The sequence below is a fragment of the Typopeltis vanoorti genome, chromosome 11 (genome assembly GCF_054136105.1).
Source record: "Typopeltis vanoorti isolate ZY-2024b chromosome 11, IOZ_Tvanoo_1.0, whole genome shotgun sequence".
Lineage (NCBI taxonomy): Eukaryota > Metazoa > Arthropoda > Arachnida > Uropygi > Thelyphonidae > Typopeltis > Typopeltis vanoorti.
In genome coordinates, this window is record NC_143559.1 from 37,981,528 (window position 1) to 38,001,461 (window position 19,934).

The following is a 19,934-nucleotide window of genomic DNA, read 5'->3' on the forward strand; positions in this document are numbered from 1 at the left end:
TCGCTTTTCAGCTTCCTGCCCAGCAAGGAAAAATGGGTTCTGCAGTCCACTTGTCGCCTGATGCCAAGGATCCCCAACATATGACGCAGTCCTTGATGATCCGGTATGGATCTATTCTTCCTTTTCACCATTAAGATGGGAGATGGAACACTGTTAGTCTGGCTCCTCAGTTGAGACCTGTCTGACAAGGGTGGCCCTGCTGGCAGCTATGCTACCATCAGAATAGCACTCAACATCACTGAAGCACGCAAACCCTACCGCCACGGCAAGGCCGTGTTCCTTCGAAGGGATAATAATATTTCTTAAGCAAAGTGGTCAGTTCTTAAGTAAAGTATTTTGGGCGAAATAGTATCGACTTATGAACAGTTGAGGAAATAGACTCGATAACTTTTTGCATACTTTTTTTTGATTCTACAATAATTATTGGCAAGCAAAAATTTTCCAATTTTTGTAATCTCAGAGGTCGCATCTGTTCGATTCACTTTACAGTTGTTTTACAAGAGAGGCGCTTTGAGCTTAAGGATGAACAAAATGACGTCAATCCTGAAGTGAAATTGGGATTGATGGCAAGGCATTTCCTGTGTGTAGTGAATTAGATGTTTTGACAATTGTGACCGTACTTTTTTTTTTGGTTCACTGGATTTTGCAGTGGATACCATACAGAAGATATGTCAGAATCTTATGGTAAGTTCCTTGTTGAGCAGTATGAGTAACGCAAAGTTTTAATTATCGTACTAAGCCTATAAGGCTATATGATGTTTGTAAACGAGTGTTGTCAATTTTATATTTAAAATCATTCAATCCTAATTATAACGAGATCGAATTTCCTCCATTTTTGCATTTTCTATTTTAACTCACTCATATTAATAATTAAATTATAAGAGGGAAAACAGTCCTCCATTTCTTAATTTTCATTTTTTTTTTTTTTTTTTTGATGTGTGTGTGTATGTGTTTACATAGAATGTTTTCTGTAGAAGTAGAAAACATGCTATGGAAGAGGGCTAGCGTCATTTCTCTACTATCATGCTACCGCAAGATACCAAATAGGTATAATTCATAGTTTAATTGTTTTTGTTTATCTGTTGTATGCACAAAAAGTTCATCGTAGGTGTTTATTGGATAGGGGGTGGGAAGAACCAGTTTATGGATCGAAATGTATCTGAACATACACAACGTGATTATATTCAGATAACTTGTTTTTTATTCAGTACTTATTAGTTTTTCCATCGAATTATTCATATTTCACATCACAAAGAGTATATCAGCTTCATATGCAGCTTTATATATGATCTGGTATTGCCATTTAACATCAAGCCTGCCGTACCCAAATATATGTAGTTGAGGTGAGTTGTCAAATTTCTACAGCACTTTTTTTCGCCTAATTATTTTCTGCAAGTCAAGGACTGTGCATTGCAAATAATTATTTGCGTCAGTTTACGTAATTATGATAGGTTGAAACGTCATTTCTTTTTATATATTGCGTAATTATAATTTTTTTTAAAAAAAACCTCTAATGCAAACTTTCGATGTATGCGTTCTTTAATATGGATAATAAACCAACAATAAAAAAAGGCCAACACCCATTATTGCCTTCTTGTAAGTGTTAAGATGCATAATGCTTTCTTCCATTAAGTATAAACTTGATGCCTATTACTCTTTCATTTCCACTTCTTCGGTTCATTCACAAGTAATGTTTTTATCCTCTCCTAGAAATCAAGAACTGCTTGTATGTATGGTATTTGTTAGTCTTTCTTTATGGAAAAGGCAGGTGGTTCATCATGCCTGTAGCCATTATCTTTCTTGCTTTGTGTTTAACAAGATTCACCTTTAAAGTTAACAAAATGCACTAATGTATGAAAATAGAAATTTCTGATACATTTTCTGTTTACCAAAGAGTAATGCTGTCAACACTAAGGAGGTTGTTGAAAAGAATCCAAAATTTTGTAAATTTGAGGGAAATAATGCACAGATTAATGAATGAAAATCATTTAATGACTGCAATATTTTATCTGTATCATTGTAGCATCTGGGTTAATTGTCAGACTGCAGATAGCACAAAGACCTTGGAGTATAAATACTGATGAACACTACCTCTGGTTTTTCTAGTTTAGCTATAATTTATTGATATGAGGTTTTCTATTATTTTATATGTTGAAATCCAAATTAAAAATAGCACAGAATGGAACTACATTCAGTACTACAAATCATTTGTCATGCTACAAATGCTGATGGAGGATTTATTTCACATCTGGTGGTTCAGATCCTCATCAGATGTGATATTTAGTCACAACAGGAAGCACAAAAAAGTTTGATCCCCCTTTTATTTATTTATATATATATATATATTTTTTTTTTTACATCAACCTCACTAACAAATAATTGCCTGTTGTACATTGAGTATTGTGGATGGACAACATGTACCGTTATGACACAATTCAGAACTGTACAAACAAGTTCTATCTTTCAAATCAGAAATGTGAGATCTGAAACTATCTCTAAACATTGGACAAGTTAAACAAGAACATAATTTCTTATTTGTTGTGTAGTATAATTGTCATCTTCATCAGTCCTCTGTGGTGCCAAGATTCATCATGAGAAGTAAAATTAATACTGCGGCCAACAGAATTTACTTTCTAAGCACCAAAAAAATCTACAAGCTAACATTGGGTTGGATGTGGAAACTATAATTGGGTAACTAAACAGAAGTATCAATATAACACAGTTATGATTTTTGTTTATATTTAACAGTCCATATCAACTAACTTCCATGAACAGTTGATTGTAGGATAGAAGTAAAGCAACCAATATGTGTACTTCTCCATGTCATTCCAAATGATGACATTGTCATTCTATACAGACAAGCCTACATAAAATGAGGTCAGACTTCTGAAAGTCATGAGATAGATAGAATGCAACATGTGACTGTTCATAAGTCAATACTATTTCACCCATTATTAAAAAAAAAAAAAAATCAAAAGCAAGAACTGAAAGACTAAAAAGTTGGCTTTCATCATTACTCTCATTTACATTGACTGTCAAAACAATTTCAAAAAAATGGACCAGTTTGTTTCAGTAATTGTTGCCTGTGATAATTGTTTTAATTATTTTGAAAACTATTTTGAATTTTGAACAGGGTACTGAGATTGTTAAAAATGGCTCTAAAAATGGGTGCAAGTTACGTACCAAATTTCGAAAACTTAAGTCAGCCAATTCAAAGAGAACATTTGTTCTTACAGAAATCTTGTCCAGTTGTGAATGTTTTCTGTAGTGAACTTGGCTTTCAAGGCTTTGATACATATAAATATGACAGAAGATCCCTTATTCACAACTCCATTTGAGATGGAGACACACTTTTATGCATTTAAAATACTATTCCAGATGAGAATCGATTTTGAAGTAAAAAACCGAAATAATATATTTTTTAAAGTCATCTTGTTTATATTTAGCAGTCTACATCAACTAACTTCCATGAACAGTTGATTGCAGGATAGAAGTAAAGCAACCATTGCACACGTCTTAGCTCTAGTAAGTATCAGTCATACTTATCACTATGAATAAATCTCATTCAAAACAGTCTGCTCTCTGCTAAGTCTTATACTGTTTTACAGCCACTATTGCTATAATACTATGAATAATAATCAGAAAATATTTGACATTCTCCTTACTAATTTAGAATATGCATGATCAACCAAGATATTCTGCTATGTGATCCCTGTCACCCAACTGTTGACATTCCATACACAGATTGCAAAATAGCATTCTGGTGATAAGTTCTCAAAGGCCATCTCTGATTTCAATAGATGATTATGCCTCATCTTAAATTCATTAAATGAGATATACTATTCAGTGGTCTCGGAAACATTGACTTTTATGACTTGTATATTATGTTCCCTTAATTTTCAATCCAAATACCAATATCCCAAGTGTTTCACGTTGATTCCTGAAATTTAGAAATATGATCAGATTGGTGTCAATTTTCAATGGGTCCTTACCTTGTTGGTGTTTTTTAGAACTGTTCAACTGAGTACATCCATCCACAATGGAAAACCAACTATTCTAAACCTGTGTTGAAATCAGATTATACTATGCAAATTACCATTATCAATCAATTTGCATCCAGATAAGCATTCCTAAATTATTTTTCATTCATGACTTAATCTCACTACTTTGTTCTATTATTTCTCATCAGCATTTGTTCATGCATGTTGTACTAGAAGTGCTCTCTGACTTTTGATAGTAATTATCAATAGATCTTACCTACATTGATTTTGCTGAGGCCTTTTAATAGTATTTAATCTGCCTCTTTTTATACACAAACTTTTTCATGTTTCTGCTGGAAATTTCTTAGTGTCATGCAAGCTATCCGATTGAGAGAAAACATTAGTATTAAATAAATTTTAATAGACAAGAATTTATTCTTGTTTTAATCCTTCAGTTTGCATGTGAAATTGCTTCACAATTTCAGTTATCTTGGTATTCCATAAGTCAGGGCATATGGGAAGGTTCGATACCCAGACCACCTTCGGCCTCTATTGCTGATGTGCTCCTGAAATAACTGGAGAGATTCCATCAGGACTGGAAACCTTTTTTTGGTATCTGGTTATTCACAATTCTTCTGATGTTTTTCTGGTGTAAGACTACAGGAGGCATGCAATGCAGTAAAGGAGGTGGTTTGCCTTCATCTCTGTAGAAGTCAGATGAGAAGAATTATGCCAGGAGATCATTCTTATTTTTAGACAGTGTTGTAATGCTTAGGAAGAAACAGAGGTGTAAGCACATGACAAACGTCATCCAGTGGCTTTTGAGAGGGACCAAAGGCACGGCTACCCCGTAATGGAGGTGGTAAGTTGTCTACATTTAGCCATATCACAGAAAGCTTAATGATGGTTTTGCAAGTATTGCAGACTTCAGTGTAGACTATTTTCTTTACTTGGACCACCTTAGCAGACACTTTTTGAAAAACCATGTCTTGGATATATAGGATGGGAATTTTGAAGAGTGAGGAAAAAACCTTCATTCCAGCATGGATAATTTCTGTAATAAGACCATAATAAGTATGGATCTGAAAAATTAAAACAGTAATCTGATTGTGGAAAGGAGGATTAAAATTCACGGAGATCCTCCAACTTAGTGTATTGCCAAACTACACAAGAATGTGAATGGCTGCGAGGAGAATGTTCCACAAGGGATAATCTGCATGAATTTGTGATCTGAAATTCCAACAGGAAAAATCACTTCAGCAGTGTAACTGGAAAGAGAATGCATCAAGAAGAGGTCCATGGTGTTGGCTGTGTAGAGAGGATTATCATGGATCCTTCTTGGGAATGAATTATTTGTTCATCATCATCAAATTCCTGACATGTACCCTCAAGGAGTGTACAGGATATGATAGTACTACATGAAAAATTTACATCATTACTACATTCCTATCTACAATTTTCCTCCAAATCAGTCTATTATTTGTCAAGACTCCAATATTATCATTATCAGATCTTATATTTCTGTCGTCTAAGGCACATTGTACCGTATCAATCCACCTATATCTTGGTCTTTCTCTGGGTCGTTTTCCTGCCAACCTGGCAGAGAACAATCGTTTTGCTAATCTTTCCTCACCCATTCTGTTTAAGTGACCATACCACCTGATATTAGTTCTGCTAATGCATTCCTCGATGCCGACAATGTCAAGTTCTTTCCTAATATCCTCGTTTTTAATATTATGTTGCCATTGATGTGCCATCTATTGACGCCTCTAATCTTTCTCAGGACTCTCATATCTGCGGTCTCTAGTCTTTGGTCAAGTGTTTTACTTCTGACCCAGCTCTCAGATCCATAAGTTAAAACTGGTTTGAACACTGTCTTGTATACAGCTAATTTAGTGTTCCGACTAATTTCTCTCTTATTCCATATGAATTTATTCAGTTGACTTCCCACCATACCAGCTTTGTTGATTCTGTTGTCTATTTCCATATTTAATTTACCATCTTCACTAAAAATCGTGCGTAAGTAGCTGAAATGTTTTACTTGTTCCACAGGTTCTCCATTCACAACACAGTTGACATTTTCAGTGATTCTGCCTATTTTCATTGTCTCTGTCTTTTTATTGCTGACCTTCATACCATATCTATTATAACAGTTATTCAATTTAGTCAGAGAATCTTGCAGACTTGTAGCGGATTTATTTAGAAGTATAACATGTCCGCATAAAGCAAAGAGCTGACATTTACATCTCCAATTTTGATATCATGTTTAATATCACTTTCCTTCATAATGTGATCCATATAGATAATGAATAACAGAGGGGATAATGTACATCTTTGTCTCACACCAGATTTAACATTAAACCATCTTCCTGTACTTTCTTCAATTCTGACTACTGACTTACAACTCAAATAAAGACTAAGTATTGCTTGATATAATACCCCATTGACACCATATAACTGTAGTGTATTGAATAGCTTCTCTCTCTTGGCACCTTGTCATATGCCTTTTCCAAATCAACAAAACTTAAATACAGATCTTTGTTATATTCCCATGATTTCTCCACTATTTGTCATAAAGTGAAGATGTGATCCTGACAGCCTATATTTGACCTGAATCCAGCTTGTTCTTCACCAAGCTTTTCTTCTACTATTCTTCTCAACCGTTTCTCAAGTATACTTGCATATATCTTACCAGGAACACTCAGTAGGGATATACCTCTGTAATTCTCACATTCAGTTTTATTTCCCTTTTTATATATATATGGGTACTATGAGAGCTCTACTCCAATCATCAGGAATTCGTCCCTCTGTTCCAGGCATTCTGAACTATGCAGTGCAGCCACCGTAAGACTTTTATACCAGCATACTTCAGCATTTCTGGTCGAATATCATCTACTCCTGCTGCCTTTCCACATTTCAAGCCTTTGATGGCTTTTTCTACTTCAGGTATGGATATGTATTCCTGACTGCATGCCTGGTCAGTGTTTTTTAGCACTGTGCTGTCAGCACTGCTTGTTTCATTTAGCAAATTTTCAAAGTAATTACTCCATACTTCAAGGATATCTTTTCCTCCCGTTTTCATATCACCTTTATCATCTCTAACTCCTTTTACAGCACTCTTTCCTCCATTCCTCAGCTTCTTCAACAATCTCCAGAATATTTTGCCACCTTCTTGATATTTATTTTCTATGTTCTTGCCAAAGTCCTCCCATGACTTTTGTTTAGCTAGTTTTACACACTGTTTAGCTTTCTTACATTTGTCTCTGTATTCTCTAAGAGCACAAGTTGACTTATTTGCCAGGAACTTTTGATATGCTTTCTTCTTTTCCTTCACTGCCTCTTTAACTTCCTGTGTCCACCATGGAGTTCTAATTTTTTTATCCTTGCAGACAACCTCACCACATGCCTCTCTGGCAGAATCAATCAATGTTTTCTTCAGAGTTTGCTATTGAATCTCCAAGGTTTGGTTCCTGTTCTCAAACTCTTTCATTTTTTCTTGAATAATATTTGTGTATTTTAGTCTACAGTTCAACATCTGAGAGCTGCTCAACTTTTATTCACTTTAAAACTTTCTTACACGTCATTCTTTTCAATATGAAATTCAATTTTATCCTGCTCAAGACTAAATAGTGATCACTTCCAATTTCAAATCCTCTGTACACTCTGGTGTCCTGCACCAGGGAGAAAACATTACTATCAACAATAACATAGTCAATGAGACTTTTCTTATTCCTTGCCTCTTCTCTCCATGTGAATTTGTGCACATTTTTATTTTGGAACATGGTGTTAGTAATAACCAGTCCATGTCTTGAGCAGAAATCCATCAGGTATTTGCCATTATTATTAGCTTTGCTCTTTTCTCCAAATTTTCCCAAAACATTTTTGTATGTCTGACAATCACTTCCTACTCTGCTATTTAGATCCCCAACAAGGATCAACTTTTCCTTTTTCATTGTGTCAGTAGCTTTTTCTAGAGCCTCAAAAACTTCCTCCACTTCTACCTTAGTAGAATCTTCTGTGGGACCATAGGCACAAATAAGTCTCATTGTCCAGTTCCCCATTCTGATATTTGCCTAAATCACTACTTGAGACTGCCTGCCATTCAAGAAGATGAGGCTCGTATTTTGTGTTGAATACTATGGCTACTCCTTCTTTTCCTTGATTGTCATTGTCTGAATATAACATTTTATATTTATTGCTCAGAAAGATCTCATCAGTTTTTGTCTTGTTTGTTTCAGTCACCCCTATTATGTCGATCTGGTAGTTACCTAATTCCTCCGCTAGCTTCATTTCTTTGCCATTCAGGCTTCTTATGTTGATAGTACCGATCTCTATCTCTGGTGATGTTGAGTTGGGGTGTGTTTTCAGATTTGTTCCAGTAGCTGACTTTTCGATGTTCGCCCTGGTTCCCTGGCAAAAAAACGGGGGCCTTGTTTAACCGGGTGACGCCCCAGCCAGCATGAAATTTTGTCATGTTGTACCATCATTTTGTATGTATGCTTTAAGCCAATAAGAATACAATTTGGTCAGCTAAATCCCAAATTATCAGCCCATCCTTGTTCGTTCAATATCCAGGTAGATACCCAACAGGGTGCACCACGAGATGGTGAGGATTGGACATTAGGTCAGAAGCCCTGGTCGGGTCTCTGCAGTCCTTTAAAGGCTATATGGAGGTCTCCTCTCAGCAGATATCTCATCTTCTTTTCCAGCTTGGTCAGTGGAATTCGAAAAATGAAGTCATTTCAGTTTCAGGACATTATAGTTGCCAAGGAGGATGGTCTGATCTGTCATGAGCTTGGTTATTTGTCTGAATCCAGCCTTCCAATCACTAAGCAACACAGGACCAAATCTGTGCCCAGTAGTCAACATGTTGCCGGGTTATAGCCTTATAAAGAGGGATAATAACCTCTCTACCTTTACTTGCAAATCTCTATCCATCATCACCCCCCAGAACCGTAAACTCATCAATTTCCTGTAAACTAGTACTATCAGTATGATATGAAGTGTAATCTTTTCATCCCCAACTGCATTTACCCTATATTGTACATTGAATTGAGAACCTTTGCCCACACTGCCAATTTATTTAAATCATCTTGTAAGATATCTATATTACCTTTATCAACTATTGCCCTCCCTACTAGAACCACTACTCTACAAATTAAAGAGTAGTGGTTCTAGTACAAAACCCTGGGAGACTCCAGTAGTCACCCTCATTCACCTTGATTTCACTCCACCGTACACCAATCTCCAATCTCTGATGTCTGTCAGACTCCCCCCCCCCCAATACATGCCACCAGCCTCATATCCATTCCCATTTTCTCCAGCTTATGTAATAGTTTTCTGTGCAGTATCCTGTCAAATGCCTTTGCAAAGTTCAGCGGTATCATGGTGTAGCCATTTCCTTTATCCAGTTCTGCTGTCACCTTATTAAATGTGAATAAATTACTGAGGCTGGACCTACCTTTTACAAAGTCATGTGCCCCCTGTAAAGTATCATATTCCTATCCATCCAGTCCTGAATTTTACTTTTAACCAACTTTTCCAACAGGTTGACCACCACTCCAGAAATACTAATTGGTCTGTAATTTGCTACTTCGGATTTGGAACCACTTTTATGTAAAGGAACTATTTTGCCCTCATTCCACTCACTTGGAACCTTGCCAGAGCTGAGACATAGATTAAACAACTTTGTCAGAGGCACAGCCATTTCATTTACACGTTCTTATAGCACATGAGCAGACATGCCCTCTGGGCACACTGCTATATTCAGATTGATATTATCCAATATACTGAATACTTCCAGTTCATCTACCTTAATGCTCACATCAGAATCTGTCACCTCAGTAACCAAAGTTACCATCTTGCAAAGCGATTGCTTTAGTAACTGAACTATTTCTTCAATTTCTGTCACTTTCCTACCATCAATATTGAATAAAGTTAACTTTCCATAATAATTCTTTCTCTTATTTGTTACATAGTGAAAAAACCTTTTTGGATTTACTTTGGATTATAGCTAATTTTCTCTCAAGCTGATTTGGCCTTCCTTACCCTACTAGTTACCCTTCTTTCTTGTGCTGTATACTGCTCACGGACATGCTGATCACCTTATTGTTTGTTCCTTCCACAGTGCTTTTTTTTTTTTTTTTTTTCAGCTCCTGCTTAATACTGTTAGTCATCCACTTAATCTAAATCTGTACTCAGTTTATTCTCCTGACCCTTAGTATACACTCTGATATTGCCTTACTCAAACAATTTTTGACCGCTTCCCATGCTCTAATGACATTCATGTCATGACATCGTCACCTTTGTAGTTCAGCATAAACCCTTTTTCAGCTAAAATTTCCACATGTTGAGCAATCTCCCAGAAGACTGCATGGTCACTTTCCCTGAGGTAGATTTGCTACTGCAGTTATAGATAGATCTTGTGATACTGTTACCAAATCCAGCACTCTCAAATCTCTAGTCCCATCTCTCGCATGCTGTTTCAGGTAATTACCCCTTAGTAAATATAAATTCCATTTCCATTTTGCCATGTTCCCTTTCCTCTTTCCAGTCTATATCACCAGGGTTGAAGTCTCCCATGATAATTGCACAGTGCACTTATTTTGCCAAACTGCTGATGCATATTGTCTGTATTTTCTTCTGGATTCCCCCCCCACCCCAGGTCTATAGCAGCAACAAACAATATATTTTGTCCTATTGGCCTCTGTCTCACACCAGACAGCCTCAAATAAACCATTTCCATCAGATCTACAGTCTTCCTTAATGTGTAGTTTTGTTGGTTGAGGTTCTTCACCTATCATTAATAGTACCTCTCCTCCTGCCCTATTTCTTCTATCTTCTCTGAAAATACAATATTTGTTACATTCTATTCCTGTAACTGCATCATTCTCTGACAATCAGGTCTTGCTGATGCCAACAATTTTTGGCCAAGTTAAGCTGACCAATGCTGAAATTTCCTCTCCTTTATTTCTGATACATTGGGGATTTGTTTACATGCATTTCAACATCACCTTAGTCCCACAGTTACCCTTACATAATGTCACTACCTGCCCATTCAGATTCAAACTTGGGAAACTGCACCAAGCTCTTCATAATCATTCCTGCACTTATACTTATCCCAGGTATGACTAGACACATGCTTGATTGCTTCTCTTAATATATCTAGTTTTCCTGGTTTGCACTTCCAACTTCTCACTGGACAACACTTTCTCCAAGCACCTAACTCAAAAACCATTTAAGTGCATTCCATCTGACATATACAAGTCCTTATGTCCATCAAATTCACTCCACACATCTATGAACTGCATACATGCCTCCTGCACAGTCTTCTCTGGCACTCGTGGCCCTCCTCTCAATTCTATCCTGTCATACCAAGGCAGCAGACTCACAATCTTTACTTTCTTGCTCTTTACTTTCACTCTTTATTTTCTTACTACTTCTAACAACTCTCATATCTTGTCTCATTGCAAGTTTCTCACCTTTCAAATCATTTGTGCCTTCCAAAACTATTAATTCGTTCTTTTCTTTCTTAAATCTTCACTAACATCTTATCTTCACACCTGGAAAACATGCTATTCGAATATCCCCCCCCCCACCATAAAATACTCTCTCTTTTCTCCCAGTTCCTTGCACTTTTCTCATGCTCTCTTTCTTTCATTCTCCATCCTTCTGTGCCACATGCCAATTTTTTCCAGTTGCTTGAGCTCGCATTTCCTTCTGTGAAGGAGTCTGCATAAGCATGCAATTTCTCATCATCCATATTACTTTGAACCACTTCCTTCAAACTCTCAATCGTATTTTGTGCACTATCGTTCGCTGCTTCTGCTACATTCTCCACAACACTTTGACAATTCTGTCTTATATCCATATCAGCCACTTCATTCTTTTGCTCTCATCACAACTCTCATTTCTTATACTCATGAAATGCAAGAAATATTTTTTCCATTCTTACTCTCAGCAGTGAATAGATTGTTATCAATCAACATTGATGTCTTGGTTGCCATTTTTCTCCTATTCACCGGTGCCATAATGAAAAACATTTTTGAAAGTATATCGCACAATAATAGTTAACTAAACACCACCACCTAAGTCAGAAATAAATAAAATGCCACCAATTACGTATAACAATATCGCTAATATCTACTAAAAAATAATGATTTATCTGAGCACCACATGTATGGCTGTTACTAAGGATGATGCTAGCACTCTCCTAGATATGGTGATAGTTATGTTTGCTATGCGGTCCCATGGCTTTCAAACATTTTCCTAATTCATCTGAACAAACAATAGATAATTTAGTTCAGCTTTGAAATTCAAAACATTAACACAGTTCTCTTTTTTAGATGCTCACCACACATCTTCCTTCATGCTGTCTATTATAAACCTACATGTATATAGTTTAATATGCACAGACTGATACTATCATCCAGCACTGACATTTATACACTTTCTAGGTAGAACTTGTCATTCTTCCGTCACTTGTTGGCGTGTGCAATAATTCTCCTTTATCTGACAGGAATCTCACCAGTTTGTCAGTTATATCACCTTTCCTCATCCTATTTGCCAAGCTCTGCAGATCACATTCCCTTAATCTTCTTCTTCTTATTATTATTATCCTAATCATTATACACACAGCTCATCATACCATGCCTTAAACACATTCAAATTCTCTGCAGACACCATGCTCCCAGGTAATGCATTCTAGTCATTCACAACTCTCCATGCAAAAAAAAAAAAAACCCTGCTTCTCACTCCTTTGCTCACATCCTCCTTATATAGCTTCCAGAGATGACCTCTTGTTCTCCCCCAATCTCCCACCATTTTATGAAAAGCTTAACCTTCTTTTTTCATAACAGCGCTTCATTCATGGTATTAATACATTCATGGTTGAATGTACTAATATTTTGTTGGTTTTCCAACCAACAATTTCAGAGAACAAAAATTAGAAATGGAGTAAACACAACACTTAATTAGATAATTGTAGAAACAATTCAGTGTACTGAAAGGAATATAATTTTATGTCTTCACAAGGTACCTTATAGTGGGTTGATAAAAACTAATTTAATTCAGAAAAGTTAATGTTGAGGTTGCTTAAGGATCAGAGCTTTATAATTTAGTGGAGACTGCTATATAGCCTTTAAATGAATGTGGAAAACCTTCTAGGGCTTTTGACCTAATGTCCAATTCTCACCTTCTCATGGTACACCCTGGTAGTTATCTACTACCTGGATACTGAATGAATGAGGATAGGCTGGCAATTTGGGATTTAGCCAAAAAAATTGTATTCTGTTGGCTTAAACCACAAATAAAATGATGGTACAACATGACAGAATTTCATGCCAGTTGGGGTGTTTCCCAGTTAAACAAAACCCCCCATTGTTTTCACCAGGGAACCAAGGCAAACAGCGAAAAGTCAGCTATTAGAACAAATCTTGAACCCCCCCCCTCCAACTCAACATCACCAGAGTTCCAGATCAGTACTACCAACATAAGAAGCCTGAATAGCAAAGAAATTGAGCTGGCTGAGAAATTGGATAAGTACCAGATTGATATAATTAGGGGTGACTGAAACAAAAAAGGCAAACTGGTGAGATCTTTTTAAGTAATAAATACAAAATGTTATATTCAGGCAATAACAATCAGGGAAAAGAAAGAGTAACTATAGTATTCGATGCAAAATACAAGGCTAATCTTGAATGGCAGGCAATATCAAGTGATGTGGGCAAATATCAGAATGGGGGAACTGGACAATGAGATTTATTTGTGCCTATGGTCCTACAGAATGTTCTACTAAGATAGAAGTGGAGGAATGTTTTTAGGCTTTAGAGAAAGCAATGACACAATGAAAAAGGAAAAGTTTGTCCTTGTTGGAGATCTAAACAGCAGAGTAGGAAATGATTGTCAGACTTGCAAAAATATTTTTGAAAATTTGGAGAAAAGGGCAAAGCTAATAAGAATGGCAAATATCTGTTGGATTTCTGCTCAGCACATGGGCTGGTTATTACTAGCACAATTCTCCAACATAAAAATATGCATAAATTCACATGGAGAGAAGAGGCAAGGAAAAGTCTCATTGACTATGTTGTTGTTGATGTTTTCTCACTAATGCAGGATACTAGAGTGTACAGAGAATTTGAAATTGAAAGTGATCACCATTTAGTCTTGAGCAGGTTAAAATTGAATTTCATATTGAAAAAAGAACATGTCAGAAAACATTTAAAGAAAATAAAAGTTGAGCATTTTGTTTGCTTACACTTGGATAAAGGATTAAGCCAACAATATAATTTCTTAGTATCTTTAATTTATATTAAAAAATGAAAGAGTTTGAGAACAGGAACCAAACCTTAGAGATTCCCGACTGAGGTTACCACGGAGGAAATTATTGACAAAATGCATGGTATTGTTAAGGAAGACCTCCGAGTGAAAGTGCGTGAGATTGTAGGCATCTCAACTGAATGGGTGTATAATATTCTGCATGAGAAATTGCACATGAAAAAGCTGTATGTGTGTGTGCATGATGTGTGCCGCAATTGTTGATTGTCGATCAAAAACGCATGTGAAAAGACATTTCAATGCAGTGTTTGGCGATGTTTAATTGCAATTCGCAGGATTTTTTGTGTCGATTCGTGACTATAGATGAAACCTGGATCAACCACTACATGCCTGAGTCCAAGCAGCAGTCAAAACAGTGGACAATGCCCAGTGAAAGAGCACCGAAAAAAAGTGAAGACCGTTTTTTTCAGCTGGGAAGGTGATGGCCTCTGTTTTTTTGTGATCCCCAAGGAATTAACATGCTAGACTATTTGGAAAAGGGTAAGACAATAATAGGTGTCTGTTATGCATCATTGGTGGACTGTTTAAAAGAAGAACTGAAGAAAAAATGGCCAAGATTGGTGCACAAAAAAATGCTTTTTCAAGACAATGCACCATCCCACACATCGACCCTCGCATTGGCGAAATTGCATGAATTGAGGTTCAAATTGGTTCCACATAAACCGTATTCTCCAGACTTGGCAAAGTGACTTCTTGTTCCCAAACCTTAAAAATTTGGTTTCGTGGGAAAATATTTTCTTCGAACGAGGATGTCATCAAGGCTATCAATGACTATTTTGCACAATTTGACAAATCCTACTATTTAGATGGGATGAAAAAATTCGAAACTTGATGGAGACTATGTTGAGAAATAAAGGTGATATTTTTCAAAAAAAGGTGTTTAACTTATTTTTTTTACCAAGCTTTTCAAACAACCCTTGTACTTTGAAAAAGTTGCTAACTGAAACAAGCATTGACAGCACAGTGGTAAAAAACACTCAACAGGCATGCAATCAAGAATACATATCCATACTTGAAGTAGAAAACGCTCAAAAGCCTGAAATGTGGAAAGACAGCAGAAGCAGATGATAATCGACCAGAAATGCTCAGTTATGGAGGTATATGTCTTACAGTGGCTGCACTGCATAGTTCAGAAGGCCTGGACAGAGCAAAAAATTCCAGATATTTGGATTAGCTCTCATAGTACCCATATACAAAAAGGGAAATAAAACTGAATGTTAGAATTACAGAGGTATTTCCCTACTGAGAAATGGTTGACTAGGATTGTATAAGGGAAGCTTGGTGAAGAACAAGCTGGATTCAGGCCAAATAGAGGCTATCAGGGTCAGATTTTTACTTTATAACAAAAGTTGAGAAATCATGGGAATATAACAAAGATCTATATTTAAGTTTTGTAGACCTGCAAAAGGCATATGACGAGGTGCCAAGAGAAAAGCTATTCAAAACACTACAGTTATATAGTGTCAGTGGGGCATTATATCAATCAGTACTTGGTCTTTATTCACATTGTAAGTCAGCAGTTAGAATTGAAGGAAGTACAAGCAGATGGTTTAAGGTTAAATCTGATGTCAGACAAGGATGTTTATCCCCTCTGTTATTCATTATATATGGATCACATTATGAAGGAAAGTAGTATTAAACCTGATATCAGAATTTTAGATGTTAATCTCAGCACTTTACTTTATGCAGACGATGTTATACTTTTAAATAAATCTAGTACAAGTCTTCAAGATTCCCTGACTAAATTGAATAACTGTTGTAATAAATTTGGTATGAAAATCAGCAATAGGCAGAAACACTGAAAATATCAACTGCATTGTGAATGGAGAACGTATAGAACAAGTAAAACATTTCAGCTACTTATGCGCAATTTTTAGTGAAGATGGTAAATTAAATGTGGAAATAGACAACAGAATCAACAAAGTTGGTATGGTAGGAACTCAACTGAATAAATTTATATGGAATAAGAGAGAAATTAGTCAAAACACTAAATTAGCTTTATACAAGACAGTGTTCAAACCAATTTTAACTTATGGATCTGAGAGGTGGGTTAGAAATAAAACACTTCACCAAAGACTGGATACCATAGATATGAGAGTCACAATCCTAAGAAAGATGAACATGAACAGATGCCATCAATGGCAATATCATATTCAAAATGAGGATATTAGGAAAGAACTTGACATTGTTATAATTTAGGAATGTGTTAGCAGAGCTATTCTCAGGTGGTTTGGTCACTTAAACAGAATGGGAGAGGAAAGATAAGCGAAACACGTGTTCTCTGCCAGGTTGTCAGGAAAGAGATGCACAAGAAGTCCAAGATATAGGTGGAATGATACAGTAAAAATTGCCTTAGAACATAGAAATATAAGATCTGATAATGTTGGTCTTGACAGATGACAGATTGATTTGGAGGAAAATTGTTGATAGGAAGTTAGTAATGATGTAAGTTCTTCAATAGTTTTGCTATGATCTTGTATGATGATTTTGGGAGGGATATGATTGCATGCAGTATTTTATATATTTTGTAGGGATTGTAGCCATTGGCTAAAAAAAAGTGGTGAAAGTAGGCGAGTTGAGCAATACTGCTCATACTACTAAACTTGCCTATCTTTACTACTGATAACTCTGGCTTGTGTGTGTGTGTCTTTAGGATACCATATTGGGCTGAATAATGTTGTGATTGTTCATGTATATTCCAGTTTGTTTCCTGTAAACAGAAAAGGATAATGAACCATCTAATAGACATGTATCTAGTGTGTTAAGGAAGGGTAGGCAGTTAGTTTCTTTTTCTATTTGATTACCAAGCATAAAAACTTTCTACGGCTATCTCTGATCCAGAGTATTTTTAAAATGTAGTGATATACCATTTTACTACTTGTATTTAGATCGTGCATAGATTTAACCTCAATGTCTCCTCCTGAGTTTAGCTCCCACTGAGGAGACTTTAGTAATGGTTGAAACTAGTCTGGCCTTCCCATAATGCATGGAAGTGTTTTGCTTTATGGGAAGGCAATTGGTAATAAGTAGCCTATTTATGAAGATGCTCGATGTGTTTTGCTTTGGTATAGAATTAAAACAAGACATAATTTATATGTTAAAATTTATATGATGAGATACTGGTTTGATTTCATTTTCTTTCACTCACCATAAATAGTAATTATTGAATTTATTTTCTGGAATTAAGATAGTTTTTTTTATTTTTTATCATTTTAGATTTCCTCTTCAAATTCCTAGTAATAGGTAGTGCTGGAACTGGGAAGTCATGCCTTCTTCACCAGTTCATTGAAAATAAATGTGAGTCATACAATTTTCTTGCACTGCTTTTATTATTTTATTTATTTTTTACAATACTGGCATAATTTTAATAAGATAACATAAAAACATTGCAGTCCTTGTATGGTTCTCATTACTCATAAAAAAAATAAAACCATCCTTGATAACAATGTTGAAATATCACATTGCAATATGTACATTTTACTTATTTTCATGTTTATTTTTTAACAATATGCATTCATGCAATGTTTCTAGTCTTTGCTTAGCCTTGTGTTGAGCAAAGAAACTTAACTAATTTTTAACACATACTTATTGCATATGTTAAAAGAAGTTTTCTTGTTAGTTGAGTCTCAAAAAACAAGATAAATGAATATTAATAATAAATTTGTTACTTTCATAATTATTTCAAAAAATATAAAAGTATTGCAAATTATGCAAGTAGGGAAATTATACATTTTTCAGCAACTTATTTTTCTGCCTACAGTCTGAAAGATAACTTGCTGATATTCAGATTATTTCAGGGAACATAAATACACTATAACTCCATGCATTATATAAAAGAAAAAAATTAAACTTTAAAGTTTACAAATTACATCCTGGATTCAAGGGGACTGTTACAGAATACTAGGCTAGTTCAACATAATTCATATTTTATTATTAGTTTATTACCAATTTTTCCTTCTTTAATTGGGTAAAATTGGTAACAAACCAATCTCTTAATCGGCTCCATTTAATGTAATCTCCATTTAATTTTTATTATGATTTTGTAGTATTAATTTCACAGTAATTCAAGTCGCATATCGTTTAGATCTTTAACTTTCTATTTTCTTTAAAAAAAGGAAGTGGGCGATATGATTGTCTGGTTGGTCAAGTGGTTAGCATATCTGCTTTCAGCCAAAAGACTGGGTTCAAATCTTGTCGTGGTGGTTGTGATTGTCTGTGAAAATACTAGTGGTGTTGGTGTAGATGATGTGATTCGCTATAGTTGGTGGAGTTGTAGAGTTGTTGCCCTCCCTTGATGAGTCTTTGGACTCCTTGGAGGTGTCGCATAATAATATCAGAGGAATTGAGACAAGGTTACTGTTTAGCCAAGTTTTCTGGAAAAGGAGTTCATTTTTTTAATAATATATATTTAAAAGTTGCAGAACCTGGTCATGATTTTATTCTCACCAACATTACTTGAAAGCTGTGCTGATTTCAAATATTTGGGAACTGTGATATCACAAGGAGATAGAGATCCTAAATAGAATTGAATAGTGGGTTATAAAGCAACTAAATTCAGTATGGTTGTCTAATGGAACTTCAAAGGAAACTAAAGGCAAAGAATACATGCATCAGTGATTGAAAATAGAGAACTGAGGTTTTATACTGATAAATTACATAGAAGCTATACCATACTTGTTTATTGTTATTAATTAATGATGTAAACTTAATTATGAAATGCTGTCATAGTAACCTGAACACCCATTTGGGGGGGGGTACATATCAAGAAATTGATGATGATGATGGTGGTTGCAAATGAGGACTTCACAAGAATGAACATGCATAGTACCTTGATAAATAACATAATACTTGAGGTAGGGCTGTATGATGTTGATGACAGATGGTTAGAAAGTTTAGAAATGGATTGCTAATGTGATGAAGTAATGGAAGATAATAGAACTTAGTTGACAAGTTAATTGCAGGATGGGAAGATTTGGTTGGTATTCAGGGTGAGGAAAAAAGGGGGGGAATGCTTATTTGTATATTATTTATATAAATATTTTCATTATTCATAGCATTTATACTTGAGATCTTTGGTATAAATTATTATAAAAGAAGGAACAACATAACACAAGTGTAAATGCCAGTAATTAACAATACAGATATGGTATCATGGGTTGCAATAGAATAGTATGGTATAATTGACTAAACTTCATCAATCTAGCAAGGTTTAGTAAAAAGTATAAAATAATTAACATTGAAGAATGTTTAGTATTATTACTACCTGCAAAGGATGCGCAATCAGTCGAATCTATTCAGATTTGAATGATACAGTAATGCTTCAGTTCCTTATAGGATTTTTCCAGTCCAAGTTTTTTACATTAATGATCATAAAAAAAAAGTATCATTTTTTTTTTACCTGTACTTGTTTACTGTTGCTAATGATGATTAGCAACATTGAGAATGATGCGGAGGACACTGATGTGTAGAAGTAGGGAGATTCTTGTTCCGTTGTATAAGGCTTTGTTTAGGCCACACATGGACTATTGTGCCCAGATTTGGTCACCTGGTTTTCAGAAGGATGAAAAGATGTTGGAAAGAAATTTGTGGGAGATCGGGGGGGAGGGGGGAGGAAGCCAG

At 35.5% G+C, this 19,934-nt stretch overlaps 1 protein-coding gene across 1 annotated transcript in view; it reads left to right on the forward strand.

Annotated features, from left to right (window-relative positions):
* The first annotated feature begins 504 nt into the window (after nt 1-504).
* LOC150101449 (ras-related protein Rab-4B) overlaps nt 505-19,934 on the forward strand; it is a 72,493-nt gene continuing 53,063 nt past the window's right edge. Inside the window, exons 1-2 of the mRNA XM_090400883.1 lie at nt 505-684; nt 17,532-17,612. Of these exons, the coding sequence (XP_090257009.1) occupies nt 669-684; nt 17,532-17,612 (97 nt within the window). The 5' untranslated portion in view covers nt 505-668. The remainder of the gene's footprint in view (nt 685-17,531; nt 17,613-19,934) is intronic.